At 38.2% G+C, this 22562-nt stretch overlaps 1 protein-coding gene across 14 annotated transcripts in view; it reads left to right on the forward strand.

The window, feature by feature from the left end:
- Window positions 1-22562, forward strand: part of fhod3b (formin homology 2 domain containing 3b) — a 524056-nt gene that overhangs the window by 464426 nt on the left and 37068 nt on the right. For all 14 annotated transcript variants that reach the window (XM_073024178.1, XM_073024182.1, XM_073024179.1 and 11 more), the window contains 4 exons: window positions 4591-4749; window positions 10636-10818; window positions 11545-11664; window positions 21639-21800. In XM_073024178.1, the coding sequence (XP_072880279.1) occupies window positions 4591-4749; window positions 10636-10818; window positions 11545-11664; window positions 21639-21800 (624 nt within the window). The remainder of the gene's footprint in view (window positions 1-4590; window positions 4750-10635; window positions 10819-11544; window positions 11665-21638; window positions 21801-22562) is intronic.

Genomic DNA, 22562 nt, shown 5'->3' on the forward strand with positions numbered 1-22562 from the left:
GGAGGCCAGGCCCACAGATCCCTCTAATTTGCTGTGCAAATTGATAGAATTATTCAGAAGACATATGGTGTGTCCTCCTTTGCTAGTGGGAGGATTGAGTTCAAGAGCTGCAAGGTAATGTTGCAGCTTTATATTAAAAATGGTTAGAACATACTTAAGAGTGTTTGTTCAGTTCTGGTCACCTCATTATCAGAAGGATGTGGAAGATTTAGAGAGGATTTGGAGGCAGTTTATTAAGGTGCTGTCTGAATTTGAGAGCATGTTATATGAGGAAAGGTTGCGTATGCTAGCGCTTTTATCTTTGGAACAAAGGAGGATGAGCAATGGCTTAATAGAGATGTAGAAGATTATGAGCGATATAGAGTAGATAACCAGTGTCCATCTCCCAGGGCGGCAATTTGACATCATTTTGAGCTGAGTGAAGGAAAGAGGCTTTGCACTGAAGTTGTAGGTAACTGCTGGGAGTGGTAGTAGTTGCTAATAAAAATAGGGACATTTAAAGACTTTAGGGATGGGTACATGGATGTAAGAAAAATGGAGTGTTATGGTTTATGAAGCAGAGAAAGCTTAGATTGTTAATGGAGTAGCTATACATAGATCAGCACAACATCATGTTTTCAATTCATCAGTTGTTTCTTTTCAACCAAGCCAATTTCTTCCATCCGATATTGTTACAATCTTCAAGCTATTTAGCAGTGCTGGGTTTGGCTTTGTTAAAGATACTGCATATTGGTTCACAGAATCCAAACCAATGTATCATTAATAATCAGTATCAAAACCTATTCAGTCAGAGTAAGCTGATGATTTGTATAATTGAATAATATTGAATTGAATATTTCTATTCTGATCATAGTTGCAGTTTGCCTCTGCCCATCTAACTGTTGGGTTTGCAGCATCTGTATTATCTTGTCAATGACAATGCTCAGCGACTCAAATCTCCTTTCAGTTCACTTGTGCTGCTTCCAGTTTAGTTTATTACATTCTGTGCTCGCAATAGCTTCTTTCCAACTGTGATAAGACTGCTGAACAGATCTTGACCTGGATCTGGACCGTACCTTACAAATATCTGGACCTGACTTGCACTACCTTACTTTCCCTTTTCTATTTTCAAATTATGATTTATAATTTAAATTTTTATTATATTTACTTTGATTTGTACTTCAGGGAGTGCGAAGCGCAGAAACAAATATCACTGATGATTGAACGCTCTAGTATCAATTGTTTGGTGACAATAAAGTATTTGTATATTGTATCAACCACATTGGGTAAAACTGTATATAAACTGGGTAACCACTGTGAGCTCAAGTCATGCATCACTTTAATTCTCCACCTCATTCTCACTCAAACCTTGGTCTTTGGTCTCCTTTCACCATTCTAACAAAGCTTAACATAATCTCAGGAAACAAAATTTGCCATTCTCAGCCTCCTCTAGATACTTGAATATACGTCTTGTATGCTTAAGGTGAATGCTATTTCATAATCTTTCTCATGGCCCTTGCACCTCTTTGCACTTTGTCTGTAACTGTAGCCATTTATTTTACATTGTATTATTTTTTCTTTTGTACTACTTCGACATACTTGTGTTTAGAATGATCTGTCTGGAAGGCATGCAAACAAAGCTCTTCACCCAGTCTCAATCCATGTGACAATAATAAACCAATTATCAATACTCAACGAAACTCAGCCCTTTTCTGAGATGAATCTCTCATTTTACAAGAGGACAGAAATACAATGCATTTAATTATTTTTGCTGCATCCTTCTACACCTATTCCACCTGCACCTTCTGCTGTTCTCCAGCCTATCTTTCAGCTGACTGATTCAATCTCATCATGTTATTCAATCTCACCATGTTTCAGTTCTAGCTTGATGAATGGCTTGAAACATCAATGTTATTCCTTTGTTCGTTCTTCTCACTTCATAAGTGCTACCTGAACTATTGAGAGTTTCCAACAGTTTCTGTTTAAAGTTCCCAGTGTTTTAGTTCTGAAATGTTGTCAGTTCTTAATGCATGCCTTTTATGTGCACTGTTTCGTTTAAGTGATCTCTGCTAGCATTTGAGCATACAGGGTTCTTCCTACTTTGTATCTGTATTATACATATTTCACCATTGTTTTTCTTTTGTCTTCAAATGCATTACTGAGTTGTATTTCATAAGCTACCTCAGTACCCAATCTATGCATTTTCACGTATTATACCAAACTCTCTGTATTTCTATGATAATGTTGCTTTGAACTTGCTTGTATCACAAGATGGTGGGCATATCCTGGTAGGAATTCTGTTTGTGTTATGTCTAAACAATGAATCTGTCCTGGCCATTGTAAATGTTAAACATTTAGACAGTCCTGGCAGCAGTGTTTGCATTGGATAAGTGTTTAAATCAATCCCAGCTTGAATTATACATGATTGAAGACGGACAATGGGAGACCACATTGAAGTTACGGTCAGTAAAATGCTGGCTCAAGCTATGAGGGTACCCTTTTATTTGAACTTGGGTAGTACCCTGACTATATCGTAATGGTGTAATTTTTAAACGGGATGTGGGAGGCAGCAGCTAGATGAAGTATGAGATAACTAGGCACTAAAATAGTGTCCCTATTTCCAAAAGTGTACAATAAAAACCACCTTCTCTAAGTAGATCCAGACATGGGCTTTAGGAGCACATTTACCATAATGTGAGAAGCATTTAGCGTAAGTACAAATACATTTGTGCCCAAGCAGGATATATACTATTAAAATATAGCTCAAGGGCTCCCGACCAAGGCACTTCGAATGCTGGAGTCACTTGGTGCAAGCTGAAGGCAGTAACTGGATAGTGCTCCTTGCTGTGCAGATTAATGGAGAGTGGCATTGAGTTTATTTTTGCTCACAGGCTTGCCTGATCAGGTGCAGGTATCTGACAGATAAAAGAAGGCACTTATCGGTAGGCAATTATTTTATAGATGTCAATGAATAGAAATTTTTACAGATAGTAGGTAGTGTGGAGATTTGGTGTCCACAGAGATTTAGATTAAGTGTGTGGGGAAAAAAGGTTTTGAAGGAGGGGGAATGCACTCAGTGGCCATTTTATTATGTACAGGAGCTACCTAATAAAGTAAATACTGAGTGTATGTTCATGGTCTTCTGCTGCTGTAACCCATCCACTTCAAAGTTTGATGTGTTGTGCATTCACAGATGCTCTTCTGCACACCACTGTTGTAATGCGTGGTTATTTGAGTTAACTGTAGCCTTCCTGTCAGTCTGAATCAGTCTGGCCATTCTCTTCTGATCTCTCTCATTGGCAAGGCATTTTTACCCACAGAACTGCCACTCGTTGAAAGTTTTTAGTTTTTCGCACCATTCTCCACAAAATACTTCAGATCTCAGATCTGCCGCCCTAGTTCTATTTCAGTATAGTATATGACAAGATTTCAGTCTGGTTGGTCTTCTGTGTAATATTGCCTTTGAAATATAATAAAAATGTTTTCTTTTCATTAAGGTCTTGATATCCAAGTAGCTTGAGCACTTTTCTTTTAAGAGACAACAGTATTTGGTATAGTCTTAAATAGATACCAGAAGCTATTTTATAGAGAAGAAAATGAAATTGTTGTGAAGTCGTGGAGCTGTATTGGAAGCATTTTTATTGGCTGGTTGTACCTTGACATTGATAAAGGTTAGGTTATGGAGCATTGTGCTTACTTCCCACTTCGAATAGATCTTAAAGCATGTAGAGCTGAAAAGTTGAGGGTGAGAAACACAAAATCTCCTTTGAGAAAAGTATCAACAAACAATTCAAGACTTTTGAAGATGGTTCCCTGTAATTTCTCAAAGATGACTGCAGGAAGTTGAATACAAGGTCAAATTGTCACCTTAGTGTAATCTGATGTTTATGTTGTTGAGATGTTAATGTACACACTCAACTATTCTTTTAATCAATTTCATGAAAAACTTGGCTGACTTTATGTATAAAGCATACAGTTTGATTTTAGCACTCAAGAAATGAACCCTTTAATATAAAGTGCCATCAAAATCAGAAAACTTAATTCTGTTAATTTTATTTATGTCAGTGTGAAAGCAGGTTATAAGCAAAATTATATAGCTTGTAGTTATTCCAGGATCATACCCATTGGTGCCCTGAGCACAGATTATATTACCTGGAGTTTGCAGTGGAAGTGAATTTCTCTTGGGTGAGATGATGCATATTATCATTCTTGAAGACTCATTTTGAGCACATATAAAATCAGACATCTGGCCCTCTCTTTAGCCCCACTCGGTTCCTACCTATGAATGTGGTTTTTAATGATTTATTTCTTTTAAAAATGCCCGTGTGGGAATATGGTCTTGGGAAATAGCACATTTCAATTCATTCAGCTTTCTGTGTGCACAAAATCCCAATTGAAGAGAAGCTCCCAAGAATAGCAGACATTTCCTTTAATTTGAATTCTTTTCATTGGCTTGGAAGGAGGAGAATGAGGATATCTTACCCTAGGTTAGAGTATCGATGGGATGTAGCATGTTCGGATGTATAGTTTATTGTTCTGAAAGCTTCATTATTTTGCCACATAGATTATGTTCTGTGTGAGTATAATGCAGTATCTGTGTTCTTATGTCAGAAAACTGCTGCAGATGGGAAGAGACAAGAAATCATTGTGTTAGATTCAAAGCGAAGCAATGCTATTAACATTGGACTGACTGTATTACCTCCTCCAAGAACAATCAAGACTGCAATCCTTAACTTTGATGAATATGCATTGAACAAAGAAGGAATAGAGGTAAGAATTCCTGTTTGACTTGCATTTCCATGCAGTAAATTAAGATAATGATAGGGTCAATCTGGCGATATACATTAGTTTTCTTAAATAGTAGAGTTAAAACTTTTAAACTAAATAGTATAATACCATGGTACAATAATGCACTTTAAACAACTTTTTGTAATATTTATTACATTGCAATATATGCTGGTATTTATATACTGTATTTATGCACATTTCATTCCATATCCATACTTTAATCCCTAACTTTATTTTTTATATAGTTCTTTATAATTGTTGAATGTTGTTCTTTGTCGCATGTCACACCTCGACCAACACAGCACAGCAAATTCCTAATACATCTAAATGTACATGTTGAATAAAGTTGCTCCTTGATCCTTGATAAGGCTGAATAACAAATTAAAGCTAGATTTCTGGTGCATTCTTGACATCCCAGTCTTGTTGAATGCTGCAGCAGAAGGTCCAGGGAATCCAGGGGGAATCCAGGCCTGGAATACTTCAGTTTGACTGTAACTCAAACATGGAAGAAAATGTATTCTGGGCCCATTATTTAATGCAAGTACAGGTGGAAATATCTGTTTGTTTCACTATGTAACGCTATAGTGTAGAATTGTCTTCACCAGAAGCACTGCAATAGTTCACAAAGGTAACTCACCTTCACCTTCTCAAGTCAATTAGAAATGAGCAATAGATGTTGACGTTGTAGTAATACTTACATCTTAAGAGATGACCACGGCTGCTACTTGTTCAAATTTGTGATGAATGGCAAAGATAGGAAGTACAACACTATGGTTTTTTCATTACTAAGTATCAACATTATATCCAATATTCTATTGTTTTTATTGAAATATGCAAGCTGAGATTGCCACAGTGAGTGTTAAAGAATTATCGGTAGGGATATGAATGCTGAAGGATGGGGTTTATTCTTTTTAATGTAGTCAGGAGTCTTGGTGGTTTTTTGCTCTCTTTTGCCATTAAAGACTTTGCTACAATTCTAAGTGTGAATCACAGTATAAGCAAATACGGTTGGCCCTCCGTATCCACGGGGGATTGGTTCCGGGCCCCTCCGTAGATACCAAAAAACGCAGGTGCGCAGGTCGGTGGACTTTAGGACCCAGCAGAGCACCGAAGCTTATTTAACCTGTCTCAGTGCTGTGGACTTTAGGACCCGGCGGAGCTAGCGACCCACCGTCCGCAGTGTATCTGTTCCAGAAAACGATCACGATCAAAAATAAAATGGAAATAATAAAGCGTTTTGAAAGAGGTAAAACGCCTTCGGTCATTGGAAAAGCATTAGGCTACAGTCAGTCAACGATCAGAACAATTTTAAAGGATAAAGTGAGAATAGAATAATGAAGCATGTGAAGGCCCTGCCCCAAGTAAAGCTACAATTATTACTAAGCAGCACAGTGGTTTAATTATTGAAATACATACGCTTCTTAAGTGTTTTATATGCATAACAAGGTAAAATATATACTAAGACAAACATTTGACTAACTGATGCTAAATAATATCGGGTGAACCTGTTCCGACTTAGAGAACTTCCAGTTTTTTTTTCGATTCTCAATCTGCGGTAACCTATGCACATCCTCCCATATACTTTAAATCAGTGGTCCCCAACCATAATCAGCATAGCTGACTCATATCGTTTCATACCGCCAAGTCATATCGTTTCCTCACGGCCCGGTAGCACGTGCTTTGCGACCCGGTGTTTGGGGACCACTGATTTAAATCATCTCTAGATTAATTATAATACCTAATACAATGTAAATGTTATGTCAATAGTTGTTATACTATATTGTTTAGGAAATAATGACAAGAAAAAAAAAGTCTGTACATGCTCAAACAGCAAGTGCTGGAGAGAGAACTTCCGGGGTTTCCCGATCCACGGTTGGTTGAATTTGCGCATGCAGAACCCACGGATAAGGAGGGCCGACTGTAAATGGCCTTTCTCGTCCAACCTTAATTCATCAGTTTAACTTCTTCCAGTTACAGCTCCATATGTGTGGTGAGAGGAATCATCAAGTTAATTGGCTTAAGGCATTAACTTTCCTAGAGCATCACCTTATCTCAAGCAGCATTTGCTGCCAGTAGAAACTGAATCTTTGTGTAACAGCTGTGTTTGCTTGGAAGTATTTCAGAGGAGTTGTTTCTAGATGCTTATATTATTATGAAAAAGGTCCAGACAGATATGAAATAAGTGTAGCCATAATTGTGACTCACATGGACTAATAACATTAAAATCTGTAGCATTTTCTGTAACAAGAGTAAGAAAGCAATGAGGGATTTGTTCGTATCTCTGTCCTAATCTAGTTGGTTGCAACATGCCTGATCTTAGAGCCGTGTGACATGGAAGCAGATCCTTCAGACAATTGAATTTGTACTGACCATCAAGCAAACATTTACACTAATAGTATTTGCATTTTCTCCACAGTCCCATTAACGCACCTCAGATTTTATTACCCACTCACATCCTAGGGGTAATTTGTAGTGGCATTTTTAACCTAACAATCTGCACTTGCCACAGACAGCACGGAGCCCAGGATTGAATCAGATCACTGGCACTATGAGGTGTTCTGCTGTTCTAATTGGTTGAACTTTGCAAACTTCACTCAGAAAATATTTTTTTAATTTAAAGATTAACTGTGATTTAAAAAAAATCTGCAAACATGATCAATCAAAGGGCTAAATTTTTCTGTGCACCAGGCTATATTGTAAAACAGCTTCTAAAGAGAGGGTTTGTTATTTTGTTAATCTGTTACACAGAGCACAGTTTCCCCATTATTCATTTGACCCTTTTCTCCTTCCTTCTCCAGATTGAATGTGTAAATTAATAGCAGTTTTATCACTCTGTCAGATGTAATCTGCTTCACTCCACTTATATGCTTCATTGTTACTTTCCAAACTATTTTTGTAAAGAGTTTTCTAGAAAGGGCAAAGCATGAACTGGTTATAACACAATAGTTAATATAACATTATGCTGTCACCACAGCAGATCATGTTTTTGAGATATCAGTTTATTGCAATTACCTCTAACTTCACCGTTTTGGTATACCATCCAAGAAAAGCTGAATTAAGAAATGTGGAATATTTTCAGGAATGTATTCAACAGTTGGGGGCAGAACCGAAAGAAGATCAAATCAGATATTGGAAATTAGAAGCAGATGCTAGATCACTGGAAACATAGGCCTTGTGAGTCAGCTTCTGTGGATCGAGATACAGAGTTCAGATGTAAGATGCATCATCCTCAAACTCTTAATGAGCATATCAGGGCTGCAGGAAAATTAATGAGGAGTTTCAATGTTAACTCTTTCATTTCTAAACCTGCTCAAAAGAAGTTTAGGAAGGATTTTTGATTTTAATCATATTTTGTAGAGGAGTACGAGAAAGATCAAATTACTTTCACCTCTGCTTTGGTGATTAGTGGAACGTGTGAAATAGGCTTGATTGCAAGTTAAAGTGTGTGGACATGGGAAAAGGATTAAAAGTAGTGGAATTAATTTGTAATATAAATAAAATTCCAAACACTAATCATACCTTCTTTAACTCTCCTTCCCCTTCTCTCCACCCCCCCTCCCCCACTTTCCATATAACCATATAACAATTACAGCACAGAAACAGGCCATCTCGGCCCTTCTAGTCCATGCTGAACGCTTACTGTCACCTAGTCCCACTGACCTGCACTCAGTCCATAACCCTCCATTCCTTTCCTGTCCATATACTTATCCATATTCCTCAGGAATCTCTCCCTCCACGATTCTCCTCTTGTCCATTTGTCCCTGTTCTCTCACTTCCATTCAGGGCTCCATGCAGTCCTTCCAGCTGAGGCAACACTTCACCTGCAAACCTGCTAGGGTTGTCTGTGTGTGGTGCTCCTGATGCAGCCTCCTCTACATTGGTGAGGCCCGTCATAAATTGGGGGACCGCGTTGTCGAGCACCATCTGCACGAGCTGGGCTTCCCAGTGGCCAAACATTTTAATTCCGATTCACATTCCAACATGTTGCTCCATTGCATCGTCTTGTGCCAGGATGAGGCCACCCTCAGAGTGGAGGAGCAACCGCTTTATATTCCATCTGCATAGCCTCCAACCTGATGGTATGAATTTGGATTTCTCTTTCTGGTTAATAAATTCCACCACTCCCCACTTTGACCTTTTACCTCTTCTCACCTGTCTAATACTTCCCCTGGGTCACCTCCTCCTCCCCTGTCTCCTTTGGCTCACTCTCCTCTCCAGCCCTTGACCTTCCCCACCCACCTGGCTTCATCTATCACCTACCAGCAAGCCTCCTTCCCCTGTCTCCACCTTTTTATTCTAGCCTTTTCCCCCTTTCTTTCTCAGTCCCGAGGAAGGGTATCACCCTGAAATATCAACTGTTCATTTCCATAGATGCTACCTGACCTGCTGAGTTCCTCCGCCATTATGTGTGTGTGTGTGTGTGTTTGTGTTGCTTTGGAAGTCCAGCACCTGCAAACTTTCTCATGTTTACAAATAACTTTTTAATCCTTTCAGATGTTATTTGCTGTTGTTAGTTTAGTCTTTTATTCTGCATTCAGCAGCCTTGAAATTTGGACTTCCCATATAAATTGTTGCATAAATTGTTACCTTTCATTATCGCAAGTAGAAATTCACTCCCTCTTCCCACCCACTCTCTACTCAAACCTTGCAAGGAAATGAAAACAAGTGCACTAGAAACAATGCTCCCAATTTTAATGGACTTTACTCCTCAGTAATACTGATACACAAAACTTCTGTTTATCTTTCACAACTTCTGGATGCTTCAAAGCACTGTACAATTGAAGTCATGGCTTTATGTTGGAAATGCAGCTTGTAAGATCTTTTCATGTTGTAGCTTATAAGAGCTTTTTTATTTTGGACAATAGGCAGTAAGAATCTGCTACCTCGCCAAAGAAAAAATACTGTGGAATTATTCCCTCAAGATTGAAGATGGCTTTCTTTTCATGAGGCCCTTGTAGGACGTAGACTCTGCCACAGAGGGGGAGGAGGTGTTTGACATTGTCGATGGGTTGCTTAGAAGACAGTGTGTGTCTTCCAATGTTTACACTGGACTTCTGTGTATGCTGAAGTTATCAGTTCTGTTTCCCATTGATCCATGGGATTGTTTATATGTACTCAAGTGGCAGTATCAACATTTCAAGTAACTAATGACACCTCTCTTAGTACTGAAAAAGAGAGTTACTTTGAATTTGGATTCAATTGTCAGATCTGGACCCACAACCTTCTTTCAGACTGGGGGAAATATTCTATCACTGGATCATAACTGACAAAGGAAATGTCAAAGGGTTGAGATGTTTTCTCTGATCTCCTTGAAACCTTCCTCCATTTGTAGCACAGGTTAAATTTTGAATGTTCTTTAGTTGTGTCTCTGATAACCTGTCAAGCTACTATTTTTCCAAAAATTGCATCTACAGTGGGAATAGTATTCATTGTGGTTTACAAAATGAGCTATTCAGATGTAAAGATTCTGACACCATATTTTCTGTTTTTAAGAACAATCGTAAAGGTTCAAAGAAGGGCAAAGTTTAGATATTCAAAGCATTTGTTACCAAGTAGTCTTGTTATGAAATTTTCCTTATGAAATCTCAGATTTAGCATGTTCAATGAAAAAAATTAGTAATCATTAATTATCAAGACATTGGCATATCTTAATATTGATACACTCAGCAGCACAGAAAAACAGTGATCAACCCTACATGAGGAGGCTTGAGAGACTAAATATTTAATTGCTCAAAACCTATATTGTTAGTGAAGTACATCAGACAGGAAATTCTCTTTGAAATGATAACACATAAGGATCATGAAGAAAATACCCCTTTTGCAAATTTTGCCAACTAAAGGACTGCCTTAAATCTGATTTTGTTTCAGAAAATCTTGACCATGATTCCCACTGAAGAGGAAAAGCAGAAGATCCAAGAAGCCCAATTGTTGAATCCTGACATTCCTTTAGGTTCTGCAGAGCAGTTTCTTCTAACCTTGTCTTCCATTAGCGAACTCTCAGCTAGACTCCAGCTCTGGGCCTTCAAGCTGGACCATGAAACAGTGGAGAAGGTAACTCTGACAGAAATAAATTGGTGTGTGTGGTGTATCTGTTAACAGTATGCAAAACAAGAGTCCAGTGGGCTCTTTTCTGCTTATGAGGAATAATGATATATTGCTATCAGTAACAAATCTTTATGAAAATGATGTTGAGATAAAAATACCAGGGATGATTAGGATTTTAATTTGCATGCTGTATTCATTTATATGCTTACTATTGGTGAAGGGAACGTTTATTTTGAAGGCATTGTTTCCTTTACTAGTTTATATTTAATCAGAGCAGACTTGATGGACAGAATGGCATAATTCAGATCCTGTGTCATATGGTGTTAATATTGCAACTCAAGAATTTGAAAATTGAGGTATATGAAGATACAAATGTAATTTGCAGAAAGTTGTACAGTTAGCATTTAGATATGAATCATGAGTGTCACAATGTGAAGTTACTAATTTGCATGGGTAAAGCTGTCTATCTTGCAAATGGGTTATCAATCTAGTTACTTTATCTTGGATGTGCAGCAAATCTGCACGGGAAAATTTATGAAATCCAAGGCAGAGGATTTCCATATCAAATTTCATTTCCCATGCCATCTTTTTCGATAAGTACTTTAAAAAAAAATCTTGCTGTACACAGCTCCACTGACTTCAGGTTGTACAGTAAATGTTACATTAGCTGTTGTGCAATGCATATCCTACTTATAACCTTGAAGGTGTGACATGTTCTTGTTCTGGATACAGGAAGTTGCAGAGCCTCTTCAGGATTTGAAAGAAGGAATGGACCAGTTAGAGAATAACAAAACTTTAAGATATATCCTGGCTACGTTACTGGCAATAGGGAACTTCTTAAATTCATCAAGTGTGAGTTGATGTGTCGACTTTATTTCTCACTGTTTGTATGAAGTACACCTGCTTTGGGCAATCTGCAAGTACTCTTTTCAGATGTGTCTTAAATTAATGCAAGATAATTTAGTCACATGGCACATGAAGGGCATATTCCTTACTTAAGCTACAACACTGCATTCTCTCTCTTTAAACTTGACTCTTCTGATCTAAAAGATACCAGCCTGGACTTTACTATGAGTGATAAACTTTCAGCCATGCATTGAACCTGCACTTTCCCATAGGCTTTCCACAGAGTTTCCAATGTGTGTTATCAAACAATGCACACCCCTGAAAGAGATCTGTGATGTGGGGCATTTGCAGACATGGAAAGGATATTTATATGGTTGTATATATGAGTAAAAATGAATCTTTAATAATGATTGTATCATGAGGTATGATCTTTGATACATTGTTGTAGCAGCCACTGTGTTAATTGCTTTCTGTAAAGAATGTTCTTTTGGTTACTCCACTTCTGTTATTAACCTCAGTCAGTGGAACATCAAAAAGCCCACAAATACTACATGTGTCTAGTCAGACTGCAAAAAATGATGTTGATAGGCAGTAGATGTTTTCACTGAGAAGTGTCAGTTAGACTAGTGAAGATGATGTCAAATCAGATATAACAGGTGCAATAAAAAGCAAAAACGGATTAGAAACATAGAAAACCCATAGACCCTTCAGCCCACAATGCTGTGCTGAACATGTACTTACTTTAGAAATTGCCTAGGGTTACCCATAGCCCTCTATTTTTCTAAGCTCCATATACCTGTCCAGGAGTCTCTTAAAAGACCCTATCATAACTGCCTCTACTACCATTGCCGGCAGCCCATTCCATGCACTCACCACTCTCTGTAAAAAAAAAACTTACCCCGGGCATCTCCTCTGTACCTAATGTCCAGCACCTTAAACCTGGGCCCTCTCGGGATCGGACTATGAAAAAGAAAAAAAAGATGAAGTTTTGTAAAACCTTTTATGTGCTCCGTGATGATTAAGATCTGAAAGATTTCAACACTTATCATATCTTTATTTGTGGAAAGGTTACTTGGTAATTTGTAAAACATCATAAGAGAGACAATTTTCTCTGCATGCTGTATCTCTAAATAAAAATTAAACATCCAGTATAGATTTATCAAAGTGAAGCCAGTGAAATAAGGTCACAATATTTAAGCAAAAGTAAGATATTGGAACTATTTTCTCTGCACTGCAAAATACATTTTTTCAAAGATTTTGTTAAAAATATCAATCATTTTGAATGCATGCACTATTTCCTGAAGTCAGTGATATATGATAACATTATTTTTTCTCTATAAATGAGAATTTATACCAGATTAAAGTTAACACTATATTATTGCCAAAAACACAATATATATGCTAAATCCTTAAGGAGAAGTTGACTTTTATCCTTGCCTGGTCTGACCTGTACAGAACAACAGATTTGTATGTGGAGGCTGAGGGGAGATCTGATAGAGCTTTACAAGATTATGAGAGGCATGTATAGAGTGGACAGAGAGTATTTGTTTCCCAGGGTTAGAATGTCTAATACCAGGGGCATGCATTGAAGATGAGAGGGATTCAGCTTAAAGGGGAGGCGAGGGGCAGGTTTTTTTTTACTCAAAGAGCCGTTGAAGCCTGGAATGGGCTGCCTGGTATGGTGGAGAAGGCGAATAAATTACAGGTTTTTAAGAGACACTTGGACAGGTGACTGGATGTAAGGAAGATGGACATGGTGTAGGTAGGAGGGATGAGTATTTGGATGTTTTAAATTTGCTTTTTAGCTGATTTGGCATGACATTGAGGGCCAAATGGCCTGTTCCTGTGCTGTACCGTTATACAGTTGACTCTTCATTGCCTTTCTGAAAAACTCAACAGGCAAATCAGCCTAGCAGCAATTAAGCAAAGGCAAAATGTAAATGGCCAGATAGCTAATGCCCACATCCGATTGGAAAATTTTAACATTTTAAATATTCTAATAATAAACAAATCCAGAATAAAGAACAGGGAAGGTCATTTTATCTTGCATGCTTATAACAACTCCTTATAAAGTTCTCTCCAACTAGTCACACTCTGTGGTTCTTTGCTTATAGCCTTGTAAATTTTGCCTTTTTAAGTATATATTCAATGTTCTTTTAAAAGTTACAGTTGAATCTGTTCCACTATTGGGAAGCACAATCTAGATTATAAATCACTCAATGTAAAAGAAAGTCTCATCTTGTGTCAATTATTCTACATCTGTTTCCTAGTTACCAACTTTCCTGCCAGTGGAAACAATTTCTCCTTTCTTACTCTGTCAAGCAGACCATAATTTTGGTTACATCTACCAACTCTCTTTTTTAACCTTCACATACCAAAGGAGTGTAATCCCAGTATCTTTTATTGCCACCAAACCAAACTCCCACATTCCTGCATCAGCCTCATAAATCTCTTCTGTAACCTTTTCAAAGGATTAAATTTGGTGCATAACTGTTTGGTAGGAAGGGCCAAATTGACCTTTCCTGAGGATCACTATCATGAGCAGAGAAGTTTTAAACATCCTAAAAGATTTTGTCACTGTGGCTGCACTGAGAAGTATAATAGCAGAATACCAAGAACGTTGAGAAATCTACATATCAAATGCGTGCAATGGTGTTCAACGTTCAGTAATGACTCAGAGACCGAGAGAGGGAATCGGATTTTAGAATATTTCATTTTGAATTAATTGTCTAGTGTTGTGTAGGAACATTTTAGTTCTGTGTTTGTAGAGTTTTAATTATTTACAATTTAATATTTACTTTAAAAAAGACATCAATTGAATTATTTAATTTTTATTAGTTTTTGATCAATTTTGAATGTTTGCATATTTCAGCAGTATTCACAAATGTTCGAATAGTTCCTGACCTAACTGCATGTCAAGACTTGGCAGGGTCTTGCTGTTTAGGATCCAGCTTCAGACTGGCTGGCGTGTTGAAATTAATCTGTTCTGAAGGCCACTGTCAACCATTATGGGGCATTACCCATTCAGAAAGTGATGTAAATACAAGTGACGAGGCGCATCCGGAAGATTAAAATACCTGGGATCCATGGTAAAGTAACAGATGCTGGTTGTTGAAGGGACCTGTTCTAGCTGGAGGTCTGTGATTATTGGTCTTCTGCATGGATCCGTATTGGGACTTATGCTGTTTGTTATGTTTATAAAAACCTGGATGAAAATATAGATGTATGTGTTTGTTAGTCTGCAAATGATAGAAAGATTGGTAGTGTTGTTGAGAGCATATAAGACAGGCAAAGAATACAGGGGGATATAGATCAGTTGCAGATGTGGGTGGAGAAATTGCAGATAGTGTCAAATATGAAATGTTGCATCTTATAGGTCAGATGTAAAGAGACACTACACTGTCAAGTGCAAGACCTTTAACAATGTTGATGAGCAGAGGGATCATAAGGTCCAAGTTCATAATTCACTGAAAGTGGCCACACAGATAGATAGGATGGTTAAGAAAGCTTATGGCATGCTTGCCTTTATTAGTCGAGGCATTGAGTTCAAAAGTCAGAAAATTATGTAGCTTTATAAAACTGTAGTTAGGCAGCATTTGCAGTGTTGCAGACAGTTCTGGTCACCCCATTATAGGAAGGATGTCAAGACTTTGGAGAGAGCGCAGAAGAGGTTTTCAAGGTTGTTGCCTGGATTAGATGGACGTGTGCTATCATGAGAGGTTGGACAAACCTGGGTGGTTTTCCCTGGAGCGGCAGGAACTGAAGGGGAGATCTGAAAGAGGTTTTTAAGATTATCAGAGGCATTGGGTTGAAATGTCTAATACCAGAGGGTATGCATTTAAAGTGACAGTGGGTGATTTCAAAGCAGATGTGAGGTGCAAGTTTTACACACAACATGGTGAGTGCCTAGAATGCGCTGTCTGCGGTGCTGGTAGAAGCAGATACATTAGCGACTTCTAAGAGGTGTTAACATAGGCACATGAATGTGAGGAAAACAAAAGGAGACAGAAGAGATTAGCATAGTTTGGAAATTTAATTGGTTCAGCACAACATTGTGGGCCAAAGGGCTTTTTCCTGTGCTGTACTGTTCAGTGTTTTACATTCTAGGTAAATGCTTAAATGAGAGTAATGGATGTGGGTGACTCATTGCCAGCCAAAGTGTATTTGGATCATACATTATGAATTAGGGACTTTAAGCTTTGGCAAAGATACAATGATGAAAATTGAAACAAGTACACTAACTGCAGCATTGTCTATCACTTATAGTGGACTAGCATCAGTTATTTTGTATTCTGGGCCACTGTTTATGAAGTTAAGGATACCTTAACAGCTTGACAGTAATCCAGGAAATCAAGATTTTAAATAGATACTTAAATTTTTACAGAATGCAATATAATAACTGGAATAAATAGGGAAAAAAACTAAAATACATTTTTATGGAAGAATAAAGGAATAAATAAGTTATATTTTAAAATAAATTGTTTTTATAAAAAAAAACTCTGTTGTTCCTCATCCAACAAAGTTCCAAGATATTGAGCTGTTCTTTGCAGTGAGGAAATTAAGCATTTGGCCTATTTTGTAACTTCTGTGAATCACTAATTGCTGAGGATTTTGCTGGAGAATTTTGAAAAACAGAATTCCCTGTGGTGGAGGAGGAGGGAATTGATGTCAGCAGCTTCTGGATTTTTCTATTTAACTCCAAGTATGTATGCAAGAAGTTTCCGTTGACTTTGCATTGTTCTGATAGTAAATGCTTCAAAACCATCAGCACAAAACCCTTTTTTTAAAAAAACTTCCAGGGTAAAAAAATTATTTTCAGGGAATCTAAAAAACAACAGAAAATGCTGGAAACACTCAGCAAGTCGAGCAGCTTCTGTGAAAAGAGACACAGAGCTAACTTCATCACTAAATCTGCACCCAAACCTTTGCCTATAGTGTGTAACAGTGATTAAATCCTGCAACAGCTAAACTTCACTTTAAAAAAAAAATCGATATATAGAATTGGAGTAACAACCAGAGAAACATTTGGCAGCACTTACTAGGGATTATTGACTTATCATGGAGATTTGAAGTAATCAGTTTCTAAAAGGGCAATTACAGGTACCTTTTTAAGCTAAAAATGTAAAGGAACAAAACAGCAATGTTACATAGACAATGAAAAGTTCTAGAAAATCTTTAACCACTAGATATGATGTCATTGAAAAGCAGTGTTCAAATCAGTCAACATCTATGGAGGGAGAAATAGTTAACTTTTCAGATCTATTTAAGATTCAACTATTTTTAACCAGTTATGGAGCCAAAGAAATGGACAGACAAGGAAAGCTTTAAAATAGCTATGAATAACAATAATAGTGGGCCATGTTGGAAAGTATTAAACTATGGGGTTGAGGGTGAGGACAAATTAGGAAAGCATCAGGCAGGAGCTGGGGAAAGTTAATTGGGAAGAGTTGTTTCCAGACATGTCCACATCTGATATATAGAAGTTATTTAAAGACCCACTGCACAGAGTTAAGTATAGTAAAAGGGAAGGACAAAAATGGAAAGGCATGGGAGCCTTAGCTGATGAGAGAGAGTTCATTTAGTCAAGAGGAAGAAAGAAGTGTAAAGGAAGCTGGAATCTAATGGCGTGTTTGAAGACTATATAGGAACAAGGAGAGTCAAGAAGAGATGTAGGAGAGTTAGAAGGAGTCATGAAAAGTCCTTGGTGAGTAGTGTTAAAGAAAATCCCAAGACAACCTATGCATATATCAGAAACAAGAGTAGCTAAGAAGACAGAAGAGCCTCTCAAGGACAAAGGGAGGAATTTGTGCTTAGAGGCAGAGCATGGGGGGAAGATCTGAAATGAGTATTTAGTACTGGTATTTACCAGGGCGAATGATGCAAAGAATTTTGAGATCAAAGAGGAGCAGGCTAAGATGCTGGAACATCTAGAGATTAGGAAAGAGGTAGCGAGCGGTCTCTTGGAAAAACGTTAAGGTAACCTCTCTCCATGCCAATTGCCCAGAGGCAATTACCATACATCCACACAGATGAAGTGTTTTGAGAGGCTGGTGTTGAAACAAATCAGCTCCTGTCTGAGTGGATCCATTCCAATTGTCTACCGGAGCAATATGTCCACAGCAGAAGGCATCTCATTGGCTCTTCACGCAACCCTGGAACATCTGGACAGCAAAGATGCATACATCAAGGTGCTCTTTATCAATACCCCCTTGTGCAATTGGATCTTGGACTTCCTCACCTGTGGGCCCCAGTCAGTTCGGATTAGCAAAAATATCTCAAAAATCTCCATCAGTACAGGTGGACCACAGGAAGGTGTGCTTGACCTCTTGCTCTATTCGCTTTACACCTATGGCTGTGCAGCTAAGTACAGCTCCAACACCATATACAAGTTTGCTGATCACACCACTATTGTGAGCCATATCAAAGGTGGTGATGAATCAGCATACAGGAGGGAGACTGAAATTTTGGCTGAGTGGTGTTATAATAACAATCTCACTCAATGTCAGCAAGACCAAGAAACAGACTATAGATTTCAGGAGAGGGGAAATCAGAGGTCCAAGAGCCAGTCCTTTTCGGGGGATCAGAGGTAGAGAGGGTCAGTAACTTTAAATTCCTGGGTGTCAGTATCTCAGAGGACCTGTCCTGGATACATCATATAAATGTAATTGCAAAGAAAGCACAACAGTGCCTCTACTTCCTCAGGAGTCTACGGTGATTTGGCATGGCATCTAAAACCTTGACAAACTTCTGGAGATGTGTAATGGAAGTGTATAGACTGGCTGCATTACGGCCTAGTATGGGAGCACCAAAGCCTTTGAACGGAAAATCCTGCAAAAGGTAGTCAATTTGGCCCAGTGCATCACGAGTAAAGCCCTTCCACCATTGAGCACATCTACATGAAACATTCTCGTGGAGAAGCAGCATCCACCATCAGAGAACCTCACCACACAGGCCATGTTCTTTTCCTGACGAAGGGACTCGGCCTGAAATGTTGACTGCTCGTTTTCACAGATGCTGCCTGACCTGCTGAGTTCCTCCAGCATGTTGTGCATATTGCCATGTTCTTTTCTCATTGCTGCCATCATGTAGAAGTGCAAGTGACTCAGGACTTGCATCACCAAATATACAGAGAAGAAGAAGAAGAAAGCCCTTAACTCTGAGTGGAGTCATCGGGATGCCATTGTGATGGCGTTTTTGTTAGCAGGCTTGTTTTCACAAGGCCAAGTTGCTAGCTCGACACTCAGTGGAAAGCGTGCAAGGGAGCCTTTGCTCTGAAGTCTGGCACTGATGCCACTATGCCACCGGCGGGCCAATATATACATAGAGGACAAAATATAAATCAGTTACAGATGTGGGTGAAGAAGTGGCAAATGGAGTTTAATCCACACAAAGGTGAGGTATTGTACTTTGGAAGATCAAACAAAAAGGGAGAGTACACAGTTAATGGCAGGCTCCTTAAAATCATTGATGAATAGAGGAATATTGGGATCCAAATACATATGGCTTCCTAAAAGTGGCTGCACAGCTCAGGTTGATAGGGTTTTAAATGGTATAGGGCATGCTTACTTCCAATTGTTGAAGCATTGACTTCAAGAGCCATTAAGTTGTATTACAGTTTCATAAAATTCTGGTTAGGCCACATTTAGAGCGTTCCGTTCTAGTTTCCTCACCGTAGAAATGATGTTGAGGTTTTGGAGAAGGTACAGAGGAGGTTTACGAGGATGCTGCCTGATTTGGAGGGGAATTTGGAAAAACTCTTCTCATTAGAGCAATGGAGGCTAAGGGGAGATTTGACTGAAAAAAAATATGAAATGATGGAATGCAGTGGGTAGTGGAATGCAACTCTAGGGATGGTGGTAGGGGCATGTGCCTCTTAGATATATGAATTTGCAGAGAATATATATTTGGGTGTGGGAAAGAGGAATTAGATTAATTGGCAGTTATAAGTTTGCACAACATTGTGGGCTGAAGCAGTTTTCTGTGCTGTACTGTTCTACGAAAGAGTTCAGGAAGGATTAAATGAGATGAAGAAGTGTGATGCAAGTGAAACAGAGAGGTCATGGTGCAATGTAAAACAAAAGAGGAGATGCAAATGTTTATAGGTGAATAAGTGAACTGGAGAAAATCATGGGAAGTTGAGCAAAATAAAGGACTTTATTAGCCCAGGGCAGTGTCAGAGAAAGGTAGCGGACCCTATGGGTGCAAGCAACTTAATCAGCTGTCCCAACACATGCTTCAGTGAATACCTTAATGGAAAAAATGGATAAGGACAAGGAAACACAAGAGTGGAATGCTGAGTAAAGGGTGTTAAAGCAGAGGTATTACATTCCCGGAGAAAATAAACTGCAAATGAGGCAAATGTAAGCTAAAAAAAAAAGCTTCTCATGCAAAGATAATGTAAATCAGAAGGAGTGACAGACCTATAAAAGCAATAAAGTAACACGTACAAGAGTAGTACTGTATATAAAAACAGTTAAAATTAAGTTATTGCAACACACACAAATGCTGGTGGAACGCAGCAGGCCAGGCAGCAACTACAGGAAGAAGTACAGTCGACGTTTCGGGCCAAGACCCTTCGTCAGGACCAAACTTGTATTTCCAGCAGATTTCCTCATGTTCAATTTAAGTTATTTTCCATTTTCTTTACCAACTTCTTGAAAGAACGAAGTAAACAGGAATCTGGGATACGTGGTGGAAGCAGCTTTGTTAATATGTCCTTTATATCCACTTTCACTATAGTGGAAGGTAAACCACCACTAACTGAATTCAAGTCGAGCAGAAGTTTATGAAGTTTGAATTATTATTTTCTTCATTTTGTTGCTCTTAATGTTACCAATAACCAAAGGCCAAAAGCAAAAAAAAGCAAAAGCAAAAAGTCAACAAATTTAAAAAAAAACAAACAAAAAAAAATTGTGATCAAGTTAAATACATACTGATTGAGTTATTATCAACACAGTTGGATTAGTTTCTGAGTGGCTGAGCAGCTTAATAATGTAAAGCTGCAGGTCAGAAAGCTGGCAAAATGTCAGCTTGTCTGTTAATTCTACTTAAAAATCAGTTGTATTAAGATTTACAAAACAAAACATGGGTCTGTCCAAAAGTCATGATTATAGATCTTACACAATGCAGAAGGCAGCAAGTGGAACTGACTTCAATTTTGTAGTTTTATTATTTTGCATGTAACTAACCCAATAGGCAGGAAGTATAACTTAATGCAACAGCAGCTAGTAATTACTCCTTTCTTATTTTATGATGGCTTAACATTGGCTCAGGATCTAAGAGGAGATCATGTGGAGATATTAGGAACTTGTTGTTCAGACTTGGCTTCCTCGATTGCAAATATTTTGCTGAGGTATCAGCATTGCTTAAATGAGAGATTTTCCACAGAAATGAACATTTATTTGCCCAAACTTTATTTTGCAAACCGCAATCCCTTGGAACCCTCCCTCACCCACTTCATTTTCTTTGCCTTCTCTGAAAGCATGGGTAATGGATACAGATTTATAGTTGTTGAAAGAACACTACCTAAATATAGTAAGAGTTGACTGATTATTCAAGTTAAGGATCATTGCAACTTGAATGCAATTCTATGGTCTCCTCAACCTCCGCCAACTTTACTTCTATTTGAAATCTCTCGATGGTGAGCCAGAACAGGAAACAATGAGGATATATTGTCTCTGCTTCATGATTCAGAGCATGGTGTTATGTGGCAAATCATTGTGCATATATCTATTTTGCATGAGTTTTATTTTAAAACACTTGACTGGAATGTGATGAGTAAGATTAATGTTGATTCCAAATCAAGTCTTCATCTGCTTGAATAGGACTAGGCTCTCTCTCCACTTAGAATAGTGCTTTTTGAATGTTCAAGTTGTCTCAGCCACAGTTATCAGTTGGTTTTAGAAGGAAAAGAAAGCTTGCTTAAATGTCTGAATGTATTTTCCCAGATTAAACATTTTTTCATCCCTTTTTTATTGTAGGCCAAAGGCTTTGAGCTGGGGTACTTGGAGAAAGTTCCAGAGGTGAAAGACACGGTGCATAAGCAGTCTCTTCTGCATCACATTGCAACCATTGTGGTGGAAAAGTTTCCAGATAGTTCAGACCTGTACTCTGAGATTGGGGCCATCACAAGGTCAGCCAAGGTATGTCAGCGAAAAAAAATTCTCTCCGTCTATTATCCAGATGGTGCAGCTGTATTTTCCAGCCAGAGTAGAAGGTAACAAAATATTGTTCAGCTGTTTACTCAAGAAATTTTCGAATTAAGGAGTTTGGGATATTTTGGAATCCTGTACATTATAGCAGTGTCTCAGGAATCAGCCAGCTTTGCCCAGTTTTTCACTTTGTAATCTTGTTGGAAAGTTCAGATGTAATTTATTTTAGAATGGGGGGAAATACGAAGACATTATGCATCAATCATAAGTGGAGGAGGCTATAAAATAGTTAGTGGAATTCAGGCTGGAGATTTTGAGGTTATGCAATGTTATCATAAACACTCTCATGTTTCCATCCTCCCACTGCGGCAGAGTATACTAAACCTGCAAATTATCATCATGAGGAATCAGAGCAGCGAGAGCTAATATGGGCTGTCGACCCTGCTCTGCCTTTGAATATGTATAACATCAAAGCTGAGTGTATTGTCATAGACACAGTTGCAGTGAAAAACTTACTTGCAGCAGCATCACAGTCATATTGCATTAGAGACACAAAGTTCAAAGCAAATTTATTATCAAAGTACATTTACATCAGCATATACAACCACTCTGAGATTCATTTTCTTGCGCGCACTCCCAGTAACTCCAATAAACATAATAGTATCGATGGACAACCAGGGTGCAAAAGGCAACAAACTGTGCAAATACAAAAAGAAGAAATAATAATAAATATGTGATAAATATCAAAAGCAT

Source organism: Hemitrygon akajei, chromosome 20 (genome assembly GCF_048418815.1).
Source record: "Hemitrygon akajei chromosome 20, sHemAka1.3, whole genome shotgun sequence".
Classification (NCBI taxonomy): Eukaryota; Metazoa; Chordata; class Chondrichthyes; order Myliobatiformes; family Dasyatidae; genus Hemitrygon; species Hemitrygon akajei.